This window comes from Carassius auratus, unplaced genomic scaffold (assembly GCF_003368295.1).
Source record: "Carassius auratus strain Wakin unplaced genomic scaffold, ASM336829v1 scaf_tig00216408, whole genome shotgun sequence".
NCBI lineage: Eukaryota > Metazoa > Chordata > Actinopteri > Cypriniformes > Cyprinidae > Carassius > Carassius auratus.
This window is the reverse complement of record NW_020528555.1, coordinates 1-20,183: the sequence shown is the minus strand read 5'-3', so window position 1 is coordinate 20,183 and position 20,183 is coordinate 1. Positions and strand designations below refer to the sequence as shown.

Here is a 20,183-nt window from a genome sequence, read left to right as displayed (position 1 = left end):
AAAAAAAAAACATTGGGTAACAAAATAATTTTTTATTTATTCTTTCAGCACTGAGTTAAATGTATTTATAAACAACATTTGTCTCACCTTACAAAGTTTCTTATAATGCATTATGGGATTGCCTTGTAAGTGAAGGATATATGCAAAGGATATCCTTAGACACCCTGATCAAAACAAGGTCCCTTAAGAGGTAGCATAATTAAGACGCCTACCTTTTAGAACAGATTTTGACTCAGTGCCATGGTTATTATGCTTTTAAAATGTCCTCTCTGTAGGCAACTCTTATAAGCTATTCTTCACTCGAGTGTGAACAGCTCTAAAGTGATTTAAAAAACTGGCAACTTGTTACCATTATTGGCTATTAATGTCTCCAAATCCAAAACATAATGAGTCTACAACATATATTGATTACGCTGTTGATCTTTTCTTGTAATACACTTGAATATGAACTCCCATAGCGATGTAGTTTGCTCCTTTTCTCTGAGGAACAGACTCTTGCATTTATTTTGGGGCAATGCCAAGTTCATTACAGTACCATTAGCAGAGCTTCCGTCTCTTTCAGTCCCTGAAGCTCTCGTTCTAAGAGCGAGAGATGTGTGACCATATTCTTAAAATCTGCCTCAAGTGATCGGCAGACACTGACACTTGCATTATGTCGCAAGTGAGCCATTAGGTAAGCAAGAGAACCAAGACCAGATAGATTCTATAATTTAATTTACCATGCAGGCACACACACACAGTCATAAATAAAAAAAGGAAAAACACAAAGACGTATCAATCAAAGCAGACAAGCACATTTCCATGATATCACTAGCCTCATTCGCTCTCCTTTTTACATCAATTAGATTGCTGAATAGCTTTTATCATTAAGCATGTTACTGACTTAAAACAGGCATCAATAAACAACAAAACCCTTTTCTCACACGATTGCAGCATGTGCCCCCTCTAATTTCATCCCTTCTTCGTGAAACTCAAAACAAGAGGAATGACATTCAACACAAGGCTAGAATTAGAGTCAGCTGAAAGCAGGGGAAGACATACTGTACAGTGACATGTTATCATCTCTCTTCTTTCGGAAATCACACCTCTGTGTAAAGCACAGATTGGTTCACACTTTAAAGCTCTCGCCTGCATAGTGAGATGTTTTTTTTTTAGCATGCTACTCTTTTGGCATTTACGAATTTGTTTTTAGACGTGAGGAAATTTCAAATTTAACATCAAATGTCACTAAAAGAGACCTTTTTAAAACATAAACAAACAAATAATAATAATGCTATATTTTTGTCTGTTAAAAGGGTAAGTTGGCTAATTTTCAGCCAGCTTTGTATATTTGCTATGTCAGAAGTATTTGTAAATTAACAATGTGTGTACTATTTCTCCATGTTACATGCATCCAAATCTCATCCCTCATCTATTTGTCACCAAAAGTCTACCAGTGACAAAAAAACCCAACAAACTTTTGACAGCTCAGAGCTCTTGTTAAAACTAGAGAACATTTTTGTATTCCTGCCCACAGACAACTGGGGGATGGGTCAACAGATGGGTGGCACAAAAAAGTTTGCATTATGGGTGTTGAAGTTTTAGCAAAGTTGAATGAATTTTACAGCCCATTTTCTTCACTAGAATATGGGAATAACTTTTATTGTACCTTCTGATGAAGGGCTAATTAAGAGTTTTTAAGAGCCAACAGAAATCCTATAATGTCTACATAAGTATATACTGTGCTCCACCTGACAGTGGCTGTCAAAAAACACTCTTACTATTCCCTAAAATGACTTTAAAACCCAAACACAAAGGCTTTAAACCAGCAAACTCTGTAAAAACTGGATGACAGCAAGGCGTTTACTGATTCTTTACAGTTAGTCATTGAGCTCTGCCTGATTTAAGTAAATGCTAAGCCACACAGTCATGTCTGGACAGTCTTCTATGACATTAAAAAAAGGGCAAATGAAAACCCAACAATTTTTCCAGTAGTGCGCACCTGTGACAACCATGGTTGATGGGCTTATCATCTCCTGTCACTGACTCATCTTATTTGCATCATAAAGAAGGCTTTTTTTTAATCACAATATGCACTTTGAAGTCTGTAATCAATGACATGCATCCAAACACCTCCTTTAGGGGTTATGTGGTAGATCTCTCCTCCTACTCCTGATAAAATCATCAACGATTGTTTATGTCTCTTCATCATTAGGAACCATCTTAACAGGGCATTACTTACAAATAGAGCTCACAGCAAAACATAAACTGCATAATCAATAAAAGACACTAACTCACAGATTAGAATTTGGAATGTTAAATTTTTTCTTAACACTGAATTATAAAGCCCTGACTCTGATATATTACTTTTTCTGAGTTTGAAACATAGTGGAACATTCACTGTCTCTGTCCATGGTCCTGAAAGCAAATCAGTTCAATGAATGATGCATTGCATAACACCAGGAAGTGTATTTTGAAATATTCCATGCATTTACAAAGAGAATACATACATTTTAACTTTTGTGTCATTACCAGCTTAATGAGTAGGCTACAATCTCTCGCACAAGCCTGTAAGCAGATCTTGCAAATGCAAATCACTGTTAGTGAGTCAGTGAGAAAGATCAGAGATGACGAAAAATTTATCAAATAAAATCATGCTTCAAATTCTTAGAAATGTAATATTTGTATTGAAAAAAAACTATATATTCTTTTTATTATTATTACAATTATCTACAAAAAATTCAATTTAATGACTAAAAACTAGTCTAGTGATGCTGAAGGCATGTGAGTATGCAAAAAAGTTTCAATGACTGGCAGAAATCGCATCTTTATATTGTCAATAATATTTTTAAACAACAAAAAACTGCTTTGTTTTTCTTTTTCACTTACTTTATGCAATACTGTTATATATTTCTGACTTTAATAAGCTACACAAAAATATCAAACTATTATATTCTATATATATTCAAACTAAAATATTCAAAGAGTCATTATTTGTATGAATTGCATTTTGAATACGTATTTCTGAAACTTATAGACCTGTGTCATTTTGTTTATAAAAACATTTTATGAATTATGAATTTTATGAACATGCAATTCTTACAAAAGAAAAAGACTTGACCACACCTGTTGTATGATAAACATAAACAAAAATTAATTAATAGTCTTTTTTGTGATTCTTAAAGTATTATAACACTATAACAAAAACTGTTGAACTCAAATTAAGGTAGAGATTTTGAGGGGACTGTAACAAATGTAACCTCTAAGTTTGATTTTGTGTAAGCAATTTTGAGTTTCAAATCAGCATAAATGAACATAGGAGCTGCATGTGCTTATGTAAATACGTGTTGACAACACATTTGCATGTGCTGTCAACACCCAGCGTGTTTTTTAGGGGGCAGGGCGTGTTGTACCGTTTTGACAAAAGGATATGGCCATTCTATGATCTTTTTAGCATACTTCCTAACGATGTTGTCCTCTCCAAAGATGAAGAGCGATCTGTTGACGGTAAAGCAGTTCTGTCGGACCGGGATGGGGTTGTATAAGGCCATGGTTCGGGCTCGTTGCGCTTTGGTCTGTTTGAAGGCTGGTGAAACTGCACCTGTGGATACTGCCGGTGCATCCCGGTTCCGACTGCGCACCGATCCCCCATCCCCGGGAACGTCTTCTCCAAAGCGAGCCATTCTGTGTGGAGCAAAAACAGAGAAATCTAAGCCCCTTTATAAACAGGTGCAAAAAAACGAGGTTTACTTCCACACATTGAACTGCAAATAATCATCCAAACTGCAAGAGTTTTTCCCTGCTATGACAAACGACGCGTTATTAAACGGTCGTTAAATCCTCCAGTCACGCGCAACACGTAGCTTACTCCCAACAGATATCCCTACAAACGCCAAAACACCAAAAGTTAACATTACCTGAAAGTAAAATGGGGAATAAAACCGTTTATAATCCAAATATCCAGTCGTACATCCCATGAAGAGGTTCTTTTCAGCAGGAATAGATCAAACTCTTTTCTGAGGAACCGTAGAAATGAGCTTCCATTTTCAGAACACCGTGGTAAAACTAAAAAGCCATCGTTTTTTTTAATCTCACCGGTTCTGTTTTTACCTCCTTTGTCACTCTTCCATCTCACTTACTTATTTTAAATGTTTTGTGTGTCTTTTTTAGTCTTTCCACGAGTCAGCGACAGTGTTCAACAAGCTCCATCTTCACTGTGTGAGCTGTGAAGCGCGGATGTGGTTTGTTTAAGGTTGGCACGCGCGCCTGGCCACCCCTCACACAGCGCGAATGTCTGAGCGCGTGCTGCCTTTCCAACCGACACCCAGTGCGCAAATTAATCTAAAAGCTAGACAAAAACCTCTATAGACATGCAAATACGATTTGAATAAGTTACTTTGGTTTTCTTCAACACTAGTTTACAATAGCGCCAATATTAAGGTACATTTTGTCAATCAACGAGCGATTAAAAGCGAGTGAAAGCATTTTCCTCTCATTTTTACATACACTTTCTTTCATGTATTACCTCTCAGAAAGCACATAAGTTACCTTGAGAATTTATTTTCTTTACAAAGGCCTGCATGAACTAGTCGTCGGTTCGCGCTGGTGCAAAATAGAAAGAAATTAAAACGTCATAAAAAAAAGAATGAAAAAAAGTCTTGAAACAAGTTATTTTCCCGCTGACGTCACTAAGCCCTTTTATTTTTCAACCTCGCTTCTTCAATAAATTGTTAATAAAAGTCCCGTCCAGAATGGTTCGGTGTGAAGTTTATATACAACTTCAAATAAAAATAAAAAAAAATAAAAAAAAAACAGATTGTTTGAGGAATATCAATTTCAAGCATTGTAACAACATTTTTACTTATAACAGACATCTGCACAAAGTGTAAGCATCTCTATTCTGGGAGCAGCTGAGCTTTTTCAGTTGACTCTGAGCTCAGAAATAATTGGTGTTTAAAACGCACTCTTCTGATGCCTGTGCAAATCTACTGGCATGCTTGCTGCTAGAGAATGTACTTGTTGGCCTGGTAAAATCACAAACGGTCACAAATAAACAAGACGATGTTGGAACAATGTTGCCAGAGTTCAAAGATATTTGCAGGTGTAACGTAGTGTGCATTCGTCTTTAAAGCACCCCGAACTAAGCCTTGTACTCTCCTGAAACATGGCACATCATTATTTGTGAACAATGTATAATGTCCAAGTTTCTGTAACTTGTTGTCATACTAGTGTTTCTGTAAGTTACCCATAGAAGATATTTTAACATTTAACATCTCTTTTTCCCCATATTGGGCCATCAAAATAATACTCTGTTAAAGATACAGCTGAATTTTACAGTTCGATGAAGAGGCAATAAAATGACCATAAAGGTTATTACCATTTCCTTTCCCAATTGGGCTATTAAAAAAAGGAGAAAAAGAAGAAAGAAATAAATAATTCTAATTTTAAGAATCTACCTCACCACAGAAAAATAGAGAACTGCACAGAAAATTGAAGAAACAAGTAATAAACTAAACTTACTGCGAATAACCACAGACAACAATTGTAAGGCAGACAGTGAGGCATTCCATGACGTCACTTAATCTGCTTAAAATTAATGAGCAGAACAGTTTAAGGGCCCGAAAGGACCTGCTAATAATAGTCAACTGCAAAATGAGAGATCTCACCCAGAGAAAGGGGGAAAAACAGATGCGGCTAATAAAAATTTTGATAGAAATTGCAACAGTCCAGTAGATCATTGGCAGATTGAGGTTATTATCGCAAAACAGCACAGAAAGATGAATGAAATACATTTCTCCTCCCCCTCCCTCAAAAGTGAATAGAAACAAATGATTTAGGAAGCACGGATGATGAGCAGAAGGGGGGAATGTTAAAACACAGTTTGATGACTCTAATGATCTTCAATAGCCTTTAGGGTTGTCTGTGTGGAATACTGTGATTTCTGCTACAATTACAGATACAGTACATCTGGGTAGTGTACACTTATATCAGCTGAGATGAGTAGGTGAAGTAGTACACTTAAGTAGATGCCCTATATTGAGGTCTACTATAAATAAAACAGCAAACACACACACACTAAGCTGCCAGTGTCCACCCTCAATGGCCAATTACTCACAGAATGCTAAAGTACAGTTGTTCTCCATGCAGGCGTTGGAAAAAAAAGAGTGTATGTGTGTGTATGTGTGTCTGTGTGCAAGGGTGACAGGATGAGAGAAAGTGTGTCAGAGAGAGAGAGGTATGAAATTGTAGAAAGAAAGAACCAGGGAGGAAGTACTGTAGCATATGCATTCATCAGATGTCAACACGTTTTCATTATATTCTGTTGAATAAGCCTTATGGAAAGCATGGGAGTGGTCAGAGCAGCAGTCGGCCTGACTGTGCTAACAGAGGAACTGTTGCTAAGATCCAAAACCTAGTCATAGTCACCATAGCTGCATTCTCAGCTTTTACACATGCTTCTTAATTACATTACCTCTTAAGATAAATATTTTAAGACAAGCATCAAATACATTGTTCACAGAGACTGCAGTCCCAGAATGCATTGCACAGAGCTCAGTTAAAATAAATAAATAAATCTATATGGCAGACATAATAAACATATTTCATTTATATATATATATATATATATATATATATATATATATATATATATATATATATATATATATATATATATATATATAAAGTTTAATATGATGGAACTTGTTTGTGCTATGTTTTTATGCATATAGAAATCACACCATTACATGTATTTTAGCAACCAGTTAAATTCAAACTCTAATTAGATAATTTCACATTTTCATTTAGTTTAACTTGATTAACTACAATAAATAAAACTGAGATAAAAATGAATAAAAATTATATAGACATTTAAAAACAAAAACTAATAAAAATGACAAAACAACAAAATTACTAAAACTGTAAAAAAATTAACATGAGCGCTGAAAATCTAAAATAGAATCTAAATCTAAATAATAACAAAACAAAAATAACACCTCAATGTTACTAAAATAATACTTATATAAATAAATTCACACATAATGTATATAGCTTAAATGTATTTGTATTGTTTTATTTATTGTATTAATTTGTATTAATACTGTTTTATTTAATTTTTTCTTTTGACTTAAGCTCCGTAAGTTGCCAAGAGACTTTGCCTCTCACTGTGTCTTTAAAAAATATATTTTTATCATACTGTGTTTGAAACCTCTTGCTTGCTTACTCATTCAATATTCACTACATAGTGAAGCCTTATGAGTAAAATGAGTCGAGATATAGCTGTAGACATTATAAACAACTAAACAGATTTGACTTGACTGTTTTTCCAAAGACAGGGTGATACAAGAAAAAGCCTTTTGCAAGCCATTTCATTTCATAAACTTGATCAAGAAATAAATAATTTATAATATGTAATGTCTAGACTGGTAATCATCTTTTTCTGTGTTTGTCTTTCTCTCTCCCTCCTCCTACTTCTGTCCAATGGGTCTGTGTTTGATCAGAGAAAACACAATTAATTTGACCGTTCTAGTAGCACCTCTGTCCAAGGTAAATCAGCAAACCCTGGTCTCTCTGTTCAAGTTTTGTATTTTTTCCCCAACCAATTAAAAGCTAACCAAGGGGCATGAACCAACGAGACATCTCGGCTCCCATATAATGCAGTGTCCTTGTCATCCTAATAGTAGTCTCCATGGTGACTGTACACTATTAAATTTCTATTTTTTTCCTCTCGTTTTTTGGCTTCACAATGTTCATTCAACAAAAAGAAACTTTCACAACTGTGGTCTTATTTGTACACCCCCTGTCACATTCAGAGACACACTGTATAAATGCTATAGACAATCCAAACGTCCAGCAGGATTTACATGCTCACTCACAATGCAACTTTCAACTGAAATATACCACCCAATGACAATATACCTAGATTGTGAATCATCTTCCAGACAAAACACAAATTCTTACAGGTATAGTTTACTAATTACTATCCCACAAGTAAGCAACACAATTCAGTCTGAATGTCTGTACTTATTATGGCAATAATCCATATGAACGGTGGAAGAATCACTCTGACATTATCAAGCAATATTATGTATAGAAGAAGTGCAATGGTTTGAAGTTAAAAACATCTTACTGATATTTTTCACTTTTCACTTCCCAAGATGTTAATCGATTGACTGGAATCGTGGATTATTGTGATGTGTTTGGACTCTCATTCTGACAGCACGCATTCACTGCGGAGAATCTATATTGAAGTAACACTACATTTCTCCAAATCTGTTCTAATGAACAAACGCACCCACATCTTGGATTTGGGGTGTATTCCTTAAAGAGTTTTCATTTTTCTTAAATAGACCATAAACACATTAATAGTTAATCTATTATATATATTTGTCTTCAATGACAAATTGCCTTCTGTTTAGTTCAGCTCAATTGGAATTTTAAATGAGAGGCTGTAAAATGAGAAACACAAACTGAGTGCCACTAAGCAGAAGCTTTCTTATCATTTTTATTGCAACACTACGTGTTTTATGGATTTAAAAATATCTTTCGGCTTTTTTATCAACAATACATTTCAAAAATTAGCTCTTCAAAAAAACCTCCATATTTTTATTATTTTTATTTTACTAAAATTGATCAGGTATCTGTAACACATCTTCCAAAATGTCATTTAAATTGGAGAAATACAGTTAGAACAGGAAAAAACACATGCTAGTGATAGCGACACATTTTCTGACATTCTGTTTCATGCATAATGAGCCTGGGTAGCATTTGAAATGATCACCTTAGAAGTGTCACCACAAAAGCATTAGCAACACAAGGCCAGACAAGAGCACTTGATCACAACTCACATAGACTAAATAAAGCCCATCTATGGGATCTGTGCAGTACCTCAACCAAGCCCTAATTCAAACGATTTGGCTTGTGTTTTCTGTGCTCTGTTACCTAGCAACAGCCTCGTCTTCTCTTCATCTCAACCGACTGGGCTGAACCATAAAGCTTATATAAATTGCATATTCAGAAAATAATCTCTGTTTTATTGTAGTGTACGACAACCGATTGTCAGTTAGCAGACAGCAGAAAAATCAGCAAAAACATATAATTGAGTTTTTGTTTTTGTGAGATATCTGAGGCTGAAACTCAGGACTTGTTTCTACCTTCCCATGCAGTGGTTCAGAAATGTAATTACATGGGGCAACAGGAAGTCTACGAACAACAACATGATGCAGGATATTAAATTATTGTACGTGATTACACTACATCATCCTCAAACATATATCATTTGAAGGGCTGATTACAACCAAAACTGCTTTTTTCTTGCAATGTGAATTTACAAACACATCGGGTAGAAGATAAGAATAGCAAATCCAAGCTCAGAGACACCTGTTACTCTTGTAGTGCGTGTGAAGTGTTAATGTCTATTAGGGCTGTAGTATACAGACACCTAGCTCCTATCTAGTGGTAGCAGCTTGAAACAACAACGTAAAAGGAAATCCCAGTGAGAATAACAGTTATTTTAGTATTGTTATTTAGAAAATATTCTAGCATTTATTAATGTTATTAAATTAGCTTTATCTTCATAATTTTGAATTTAATTTTTTTTACTTTTTACTACGTTCGTTTTTTTTTTTGCTTGTGTGTGTATGTGTGTGTGTGTATATATATATATATATATATATATTATACACACACACACACACACATTATTATACATAACACAATATTTCAAATTTAGCATTAATTTCAGTTTTAGTAATTGTAGTACTTTACTTAAAAAAAATTAAATATTTATTTTCAACGTTGCTTATTTATATTTACATTAAGTGTACGTTTTATATCTAATATTTATATTTCATTTTATTTCAGCTTTATTGACTGTCACAGAACCAAAAAAGAACAATTTGGAAATTCAACAAAATTACCTGTTCCATGTAAAAAAAAAAAAAAAAAAAAAAAAAATCATAATAATAATCAAATGGGTCAGAAATAAAATGATTGAACATTGGAGAGTGATGTTTCATACATATTGCAGTATATGACAATGATCATTCAGAATAAAATCTGCTCTAGCCTGTCTAAAAAGCAAAGTAATAAATAAATAAATATTTGGATGATGCGAAGATTGGTCAATTTGAAAGAAACTTAGCATCATATAGACATGAATGAATGAGGATTATTAATAACTGCTGGCTGCACACAAACAGGACTGTATGAAACCTTGTGTTGAAAAATTAAACAGCTAGCAAAAATCTGCAATTCTAACAAGCTCTAATAAGTGCATCAGACTTTCTGATCAATGCCATAGCAGTTTTCCTGTTTTTTATATTAAATAATCCATCACTATAAAGTATATTTTGCTGCTCTTGAATATTGAAATGAAGTAAATGGATGTTTTTATTCATACAGGCATTTGGAGAAGAGATCAGAGCAGCATGGTAAATTACACTTCCAGTACAGTGGCGATTCAAAAGCTTCCCTCAGGAGACAGTCCTGGCAGAGTTTGCTGGAGGTTTATAACCCATATGGCAGGGGAGGATGGATGGCATGCCTGGCTCTCAACCCCGCTGGCACAGACAAGCACATTAGAGATTCAGAGTAGGGACAGATGGGGCTGAAGATGAGGTGGAGGGAAGATGGTGGCGTTGTGTATGTGAGATGTAAGTATTTGTCTGTGTGTCTTGTCTGTGTTGGTTTGGAGCAGGGTTCAGTTATGGTCAGTATCTGAAAGTGAAGCATCACTCCTTGTGCTCAAAGAGATATTTTTGATTATGACAATGTAATTGACATTGCATGCAAAAAGTGGCATGCAAGTTTGGTAAACAATCAATGTTAAAGGTCAAATGTCACAAATACAGTTTCAGGCATCTAAAATTGTCTTTCTGCTATTATTTATTTATGTATTGGTCTAATTTCCCAAAGGAGAGATGAACTAAGTGTACTCTTAAAGGTAAAGTTCATGTCATTATTTACTCATTTTAAATTGTAACCAAACCTGAATTAGTTTCTTTCTCTGTTGAGCACAAAAGAAGATATTTTAAAGATTGTTGGTAACCAAACAGTTGAGGGTAGCCATTGACTTATGGAAATCCTTTAACCAAGGGTTTTATTCAGTCTAAAGACTTTCGTCCAGGTTAAACACCACATTGAATTTAACACATGAAAATGAGGCTACAAGAAACTTGCAGTCTTTTACAATGGTACATACTTAAAAAAAAATGGTATGCTGTTTAACAACAGTCCAATCCAACAGAATGCACTGTACGTCTGTCCCTCACAGACCATTTTCATTCCTGTCAAAAATTTAATATGGGCTTCCCTGAATAAGGTCTACTGGACTAACCAGAAGCCAGCAGCAAATGCCACCCCACTTTTTCAGCAGCCTTGGTTCTGAAAGCATTTTTTGCATTTGTATTCTTGCCAACAGGGGTTTGAGAAAAAAAAAAGAAAAAAAACTTCAATAGGAGAGACACACCACACAGGAACATATATTCATATATATATATATGCTATGCCAGTATCATTTTGCCACCACAAGGGGGACATGATCAGATTGTATAATGCTGGAAGCAGGTTGTGAGACGCTTCCCACAAAATTCACTTATTAGCCTGTCTCCACTATCATCCTGTTTTCCAACAACATTACTCATCATCAGACATGAGCCTATGGCCCGTGGCCCCTCAATAGAGGTAAGGAGCTGGCAAAATGATGAAGCATCTAAGGAGAACGAGCAACCACACACACATACAATCTTTCACCAGCCAAACACAGTTCTCAGACTATACCAGGTGCACAACAGGTAGGTCAAACACATTAAGACCTAGTTCACAATGACGAACAGCTCTGCATCTTTTTGTCATAATAACATATAAGACCAAAATAGGGTTAATGTTATTCTCTCCCAAAACAGAATTTCACCGGTATGCAGAGGGTTTCCAAACACGTTGTCATCTTTGATATTTAAATGTGACGTGAACGTGTATGTGAGTGATTCCACAGCAAAGGAAAGATCTGACATTCACCTGGCCTGCTGTTTTCTCATCACTTTTATGTTTTGAGCATGGAACGATGCTCCTGAAAGCTCCCACCCCCACTATACCCACCTCCCTCTATAATTGCTTCACGCTTGTCTTTGTACTTCGTCACAAGCTGAAAAGCACCAAAGGGCCCTTGAAGACTAGATTCTCAACAGATTTGTCTTAAGGAAGCAGATTTTACATTGGTTTTACAGATTGTACATGTTTAATGTAACAAAAATGGCTTAAAATTAAACACTGAAAGTCAAAAATATAGCCTTCTATCTATTTTACCATTCAAACTACATGCACAATTATATGGTTAGTACGTTGCATGTTATTATTTGCATTTAGCATCATTTTAGCAACCCGCCAATTAAGAACTGTTCTAGATCAATATCACATTGTTTATTAAAAGGATACACAGTCTACATGAGTCTAGTTTACCACCCAGTTCAGTCACAAACATGATGAAGTTTTTATAAGTCTGTATCTTTTTGTACAGACCAGTGTAATAACTCCTTTTGAATTCATTTGTAGGCTACATCAATGGAGATAATGGAAAAATAAGAGTGAATGGAACTTTCAATCTCGTTTATGAAATTTGCTAATGGGGAAAGAAAATTAATAAGACAGCCCAATGGACTATAGGAACTATGTGGGAGTCTCCTTTTGGATTCTGCTTTTGTTAATGCAAATTATGCCCTAATGGCTGAAGAAGCAAAAAATATAATAAATTCATAGGCTGTTTCATGTGGTCTGATATGAATGATTCAGCCTGCCTTTATTATGAGAATCCTTTTATTCTAATTAAATATCTTAAGATTCTAGATCACTAATTAATCAAGAGAATGAGATCGCTAAATAATTAGCACCCACTGATGAAAAATGACAGTCAAATGTCACTGTGACAATAAATTTTTTTAATTTCTATAATTATTTTAGTTATTATCAAAGAAAACAAATCAGCTTATCCCCCTTTTATTTTTTTGACTAGCAAACCTGACCAACTTGCAAATCTCCAACGAAGTGTTTATATTAACCAAAGTGTCTAACATGTAATTTCATGACTTTGCCAGCAGCAGCTTCCATAAAATCAATACATCTGGGGCATAAATAATTAAAAACACACAAGACTGTGTTGGTGTATAACAGAGTCAGACTGGAGTGCGAGAGAACATATTTCATGTTCTGTTTCTCTTAGACTGGGTCTATTAAAGCTACAACAACATTACTGCAGGAAGCTGATAGAGGCGATGATCTCAAAGAAACAGAAGGGGAAAGAGACAGAAATTAAAAACAAAATGATTTGTGAGGTCTATTCTTAACACAAAAGTCCTTCCCACGAGCTGTGTTACTTACAACATAACCTAGAACGCAGCTGAAACACATGGGTTGATCTCATTCACTGTCCTGCAGAAATATAATGTTAAATATGCAAAAAATTTAACTGTAAAAAAAAACTTTTGACCACAACCTAAAACAAGACATTTGCAAGCAAAATGTGAAGAAAAAAACATTTAGACCCTCAAAAATGCACTGCTAAAAAGACCGAATGCAGACCATCTTCAACAACAAAAGAAATATCAATTTTCTCTGAGGCTAAGAGGTGCAGCCTTCATCTTACGGTCAGCGGGAGGTGCATGTTGAAGGTGTCTGGACAGAAAACAGGAGAAATTGTCTGTGTAATGGTTATCTATCCAGAAGGTCAGTCTGTATGCTTGCCCTGGTTTTTCTTGAGCTTACATGAGCCCTACAATGAAACAATTTCTCAAACCAGTTCTAGACACCTCATGACTCTATATTGGCCTTTATAATCTTTTCGAAGCAGATCTGAGTAACACTGATATTTATCTGTGGTGAAAAGCACACATTTTTAGCAAACAACCGGTAAAAAAAAATTACCAACATTTACAACCGGTTGCAAGAAATTATTTAATAACACTTGTTCCTAAAATTACGGAAGTCATAATAGTTTAATTGAAAGTAGCTTCAAGAAATAATTAGTAATACCATAAAATAAATGGTAAATAAAGTATTACCAAACACATTTTTATGATACGCTACATGTATATCCCAGACCATGTCTTGTGTGCATTGATTAAATCATTATTTGTAAAATAATTTACTTTAGCAATCAATTACATTTTCTGACAGAAATCTTTACTAATTTTTCCATTTGTCTCCTCTCTCCAGCCTGAAGACAAATCTAACTGATCAATACATTTAAAAGTAACTCATTCAAAAGTAATGCATCAACATGTCATGCTCTGGTCCTAGGCCATCAACCCCAGATTATTATAATTCTTTTACTTTTGCATTGTGTAAAAAAAAAAAAAAAAAAAAAAGAAAGAAAAAAAGGACCTCATTTAGTCTATAATTACTTTTTTTAATTACTAAACTTATTTAATTATTTTAAAATTAAATGGTTAAGCTTTTTCAGCATTATTGATTATACTAAGTTTGTGAGCACACTGACTAAATAAGAGACTTTTCATGTGCATCCAAACACATCATTCTTCATTTCTGGCCCTCCTCCTTTTGTGACTGACAAACACATCAGATCAGGCTGATGAATAGGCCTTTTCAACATGTCAACATAAATTATTCAGCTTTGACAAACAAGTCTGGCATTTAAACTCTGCTGGTTGTTGAGGGTGGAACATTTATAGGGTGAACAGAACAATTTAAGGTGAAAATTCTTTCAAATGTATCTTAAATGTCCCCCGGAAGAAAAAAACACTAAATGCCTCTCATTATAAACATCCATAGCTCTTTAAATAGTTGGGCACCCTGCATATGCGATCATGTGTGATCAGAAATGTCTTAGTTTGCCATTTAAGATAATGTCATGCAGTTCGGTAAAGTCTGGACTCACAGGACTTCGAAAAGGAATAAATGAATGAGAAAATAATAAATAGTTGCTTAAAAGTATTGACCAGTAGATGACACTTTCACCAAATTCATCGTTATTAGCATTCTAGCATAATACTCTTATGATTCTTATGATTTTGAAGCAAGCAAAAAATATATACAGTATATACGCTACCATTCAAAAGTTGAGGGTCGGTATGTTTTTTGAAGTCTTTGAAAGAGTATTCACGAGGCTGAATTTATTTGATCAAAAATACAGTCAAAACAGCAATACTGTGATATTCTCTCTCTCTCTCTCTCTCTCTATATACATATATATATATAATGATTTGCTGCTCAAGAAACATTTCTTATTATAACAGTTAAAAATATTGATGAATAGAGGTTTAAACACATTATTAGAACATATTTTTGTAACATCATAAATGTATTTAAATTTTGTAACTTTCTAAGCAATTTAATGCATTCTTGACAAATAAAGTATTCATTTATTTTTGTTTGTTTTTTTGTTTTTATCTTACTGACCTTTTGAACAGTAGTGTATATCAAAATCAACAAAAACTGTTCTGAATTCAGGTCACTTTTCAAAACACGTTTCAAAACGTAAGAATAGAAAAGTAAGTGCAACTTTGACCTGCTGCACATGGTGTCATGACAATAAAGTCAACCATTGCCGGTATTCCTGATACATTGACTGCATTGATCACTGCTAATTCAGATTTTTTAAAAACCTCAAATTCTTATCATGCATCACTTTCAATGATTGTTGTGGACATCTGAGACTCAAAATCGAAATGTCTACACAAGCTATCTGATGCATTTCTGCTTTTGGTCAGAACAGGGAATGATGGTAAAAGATGTAGACAGCGAAGCGCCACAGGCCATTCCATCCAACACGTCACAACCCCAGGTCCATGCTAGAAAACACCACCTCTGTTTTCCACCTGGATGATTGACCCCAACTCCTACTGGAGGATCACACAGGCTAACGGCAATACAGAGTCAATGTGTGTGTGTGTGTGTTTTATGAATGTTTGTGAGTGTAACTTCGAGTTATCTTCATAAATGTCATATCTGTCAAGCATATCTGTGTGTTTAAATGAATGATTGTGACTGCAGTTGGGTCACCAAATGTCCAACAACAGTAAAAGTAAATCCTACAGACAATAAGGAAAAATACTTAGTAAATAATGTCTTCATGAAAAGTATATATATATATATATATATATATATATATATATATATATATATATATATATATATATAATATATATATATATATATATATATATTATATATATATATATATATATATATATATATATATATACAGATAATCTATATATACAGATAATCTGACTCTCAATAATAACACAAACCTAAAGCATTTTGTTTGCATTTTGTTTGTTCTCCAGAACTTTACATGATGGCATGTAAATATTGCCTATTAACAACCAAAACAAATATATGTACAATAAAATAACAAAGCATTTTCATTTATTTAATAATAATAATAATAATAATTACTCCCAATAATAATACCTGCATATTATCTTCAGAAAACAATTACAATAAATATAATTAGAATTATAATTAGTATCATTATTATTAATCTCTGTATTTATAAGCCACACAGTGTCATTAAATGTTGACATTATTATGCTGCTTCAATTACTCTAGTAATCAAGCATATATGTTGCATTCTGATACACTTGCATGAAAAGTGAGAGGTTTAATTAGATCTTGAAAAGAGGGAAATTGGGACGGGTGGCTTGAGATCCAATCCAGCCACTTTTTGAGATTTTTAATTTTGGCGCAATCAACGACGAGGTTGCAAGGAAGATGCTTTGAACTGTGCCTCTTTAAATACAGTGAAGTCAGATGGGAGATGAAAAAAAGATGGAAAAACTGTGTTATCTGCACTGCCACTATTGTCTACAGTCATGTGCTGGGTTATCCTGACAGTACTTAATCACACAATCCAGGCGAGCATCAACAAACCATTAGGCATCTGTAGAGACATTGGCGATAATAGCCCAGCGCAAGACATACTGCGAAGTGCCATTGTCTCTGAATGTGTGCGAAATGACAAATGATATTGTGCACTTGTGACAGCAATTTTTTTTCCCAGGCTTTGTCTTTTTCGTGTCTGTTACTTAACAACAGAACAGAGACTCCCACGCAGTCACACAGCACATTCACACACACACACACACACACACACACACAAACACACAACACTCATGCAACATGGTTTTAGTACACCTTTAATGTCTCTCTTGACAATTTGGACCAAATATAAGAGAGAAAGCAGGCTAAGATCACAGACTAGATGTTATGTGCTTTCCATTTCTCCATTAACTGCTTTGCATTAGTGTGTAATGAAAATGAAAGAACATAAATCCGGCCAGTGCTATATATTTTCACCACACTCACAGACAGCAGCACCTATAACGTGGGAAAACTGCCCGTTTTCTAAACCACCGGGAAATGTGCTTTTCAACATCTTTATACTGAGGGCTGAGACTGAAAAGAACAAAATTATCATGTGTCCTTCCAGTGTCTGGAGAAAAAAAGATAGAACATTTAACTGTATAAAGCAGAGATATTAAATTGTTGTTTGCTGACAGGAAAAAGCGCAGGCTCTTTACGTATGAGCTGAAGGAGGACAAAGGCTTATGTTTTACGAGAGCTGTGACTCATATGTAACCTTTCTGTGGTCACACTGAAATACTATCACGACCGGGTGAACACACAGAACACAACACACATAAAATCATGTAGCTTATCAATATCATGCATAAGGTCTGCCATAAAAAAAAGAAATATTTGACATTACTACCATAACTCAGAGTCATTCTTGCTATGCCCACTTTAAATGTATACTAGGTTTGGACATTCAGCACCTACTCAATATCCACATTTTAGAATAACAATAAAGTGATCAAAAGTATGAAATTATAAATAGAAGACAACGGAATGGACAATGGAAGAAATAACTCTGTGACCAAATTATATTTATACAAACATGTTCATATTTAAGCTTCTAAAAAGGCACACTTTTGACTACAATCCAGCCCTTAGTCTGGATTTTTTTCTCAGTGAACAAACACTATCAACATGTCCATTGAAACAAATGTAAATAATACATAGAAGTAAAATAAAAAAAAAAAAAATATAGAATTTAGAATATGTATTAATATAAAAAAAAACATAGAATAAAAATATATATATAGTATATACTGTCAAGTCCAGGACAGAATTTATAGTATAACTAGAGCCTTTGAGAGTGTCTCAGAGATGTTAGGGTCATTATAGGCACTCATACTGTGTTTAAAACCAAATGAGAGGTAATTATTTCAGTAGTACCTAGCACTGTGGGACACGGCTCTCTTTCTCTTTCCACACTCTCTTTAGCCATTAACACTTGTGCAAGTGCTGCAGCAATGATTGGGCTGCTTCTTGTTGTTTTCTGCACTCTAAATATAACACTTTGTAATATCACTTCTTCATATAATATAATAGAAATCATTTAAAAGAACAAAAGGATAATTTAAACTGGCACTTTATTTCAAAAAGGCATTGTTCCTTTATCCAGCACAATTATAAATCGAAAGCAAGCATTTTTACATAATATCATTTCAGAAGGCTTGCTCAACAGCTCAAAGTAAAACTCTGTGATCGGTGACTAGCAATTAATTCAAATATTGATTAATTAAAATATTCTCAACATAAATATGTGCTGACAAATGATAAAGTGGTCGAGTTAACAATTTTATGAAATTTTTATATCACTTTTTAGTGCATTTAAAAAAAAAATTCTGAATTTTAATTATGAGTTCTAACATCTAAACATTCTAAAATTTCTATTCAATATTTTGGCAATGCACTTAAAAACACCAACTGAAGCCCTATAAAGTGATTAATTATTAAAAATGTACATCAATGAACATCTCAACTATTTAAAAAAGGCTCATAATGCAAAAAGAAGCGCAATTATGCGCAAGAATGACACCACAAATGCAAAGTTGTTTTAAGAATATCTCCTATGCACAGATTATTATGGAATGAAAAGTAGCCATAGCAGCTGTTACTTCTTTACAGAAAGAGTCTTTTCTGTTCTTCTGCTCCTATAGTCCTTCCACTCAAAAGACTGTACTGAAAATCTTGCTTGATGCAACACACCTATAATTTCCCAGTATTATGACATGTACTATATAATGCAGCTATAACAAGTAAGCTCATAGTTTGTAAAAATATTTATTTTCCGCCCACTTTTCTCCTCTTTTAACAACTGTCAATTCCTCACAGGTTAGGATGATTCCAAGGGACTGATGAGGGAGAGGGGACCAGAACGCAATTTCTTCTGAGGAGGACCCCATTCCCCTTGCTGGTGAATAAGACATTCCTACTTCTCTCATGAACACACTTCTAAGTGGAAGAATACCAACATTTCAGTCTGTCCGTTTTCAAAACTATCGTCTGACTTCAGAAGACTACTTTTATGATAATTTCATGAAGCCTTTTGAAGCTTGAAAGCTTCAGACCCCTTCATGAAAATGGAAGTGAACCAGAACATTATTAAAATGTATTATTCAAACTGGCTTGATAGGCATGATGGTGAGTAAATGATGCAATTTTCATTTCTGGGTGAAGTATTCCTTTATGTAGTCTGACGAATAAAAGCATGGCAAAAAATACATTTATACAAAGTTTGCAAAGAGCTTATTAAATTGCATGCTGTGTGCATACATATGCCACTTACTCCCATTCCTTGCGCCGGGCCTGTGGGGTGCTCTGGATCTTGTGTGCCTCGTGTGCTTTAACGATGTCCCGTTGTTCAATGAGTCCCCCCCTGCGCCGTTTAATGATATTCGGGCTGACGGGCACGACGGGGTCCAGACATAATGAGGCCGCACCCTCACATGATCCTCCAAGATCCAGGGAGGATGGTGCCAGACCCATGGGATGGGCATGAGGGACATAGAGTGTGTCAAAACTGCATGCATGGGACAAGAAGCTGTCAGCCAGGCTCTGGGGCTCCAGGAGTGTACAGGGGTGGGAGCCGTCCTCCAGGGTTCCCCGGTGCTTGAGCCAGCTCTCTGGGTCCTGAGGCTGGAGGAGGAAACTTTGCGATGGCAGGCTCCCTCCACACATGCCCTGACTGAAAGACGGGACTGCCAGGGCATTGTGGTCAGAGAGGGCCTGAGCGCTGACCGAACAAGTGCCCAATTCCAACATTTTGAGGCCAGACTCTCAGCATTGTTCTGTGTGAAGAGAGGAAATAGGGAGAAGAGATCTCTAATAGTTACAAAAATACA

The 20,183-nt window shown here is 34.9% G+C and overlaps 1 protein-coding gene across 1 annotated transcript; it reads right to left on the bottom strand.

Moving 5' to 3' along the window:
* Positions 1-3,350: 3,350 nt before the first annotated feature.
* LOC113098061 (uncharacterized) lies at positions 3,351-20,103 on the bottom strand. Its single transcript, XM_026263039.1, has 2 exons — positions 19,628-20,103; positions 3,351-3,663 (listed from the first exon to the last, which is right to left on the bottom strand). Exons 1-2 carry the CDS (start codon positions 20,101-20,103, stop codon positions 3,351-3,353), a joined length of 789 nt encoding a protein of 262 aa, XP_026118824.1.
* Positions 20,104-20,183: the final 80 nt, after the last annotated feature.

What these genes read in the sequence shown, in the direction of transcription:
- LOC113098061 (XM_026263039.1), bottom strand. Translation starts at nt 20,103, where the DNA reads ATGTTGGAATTGGGCACTTGTTCGGTCAGCGCTCAGGCCCTCTCTGAC. An exon ending in GCCCGGCGCAAGGAATGGGA is followed by an intron (nt 3,664 to 19,627) that starts GTAAGTGGCATA and finishes TGCTCCACACAG; the next exon opens with AATGGCTCGCTTTGGAGAAG.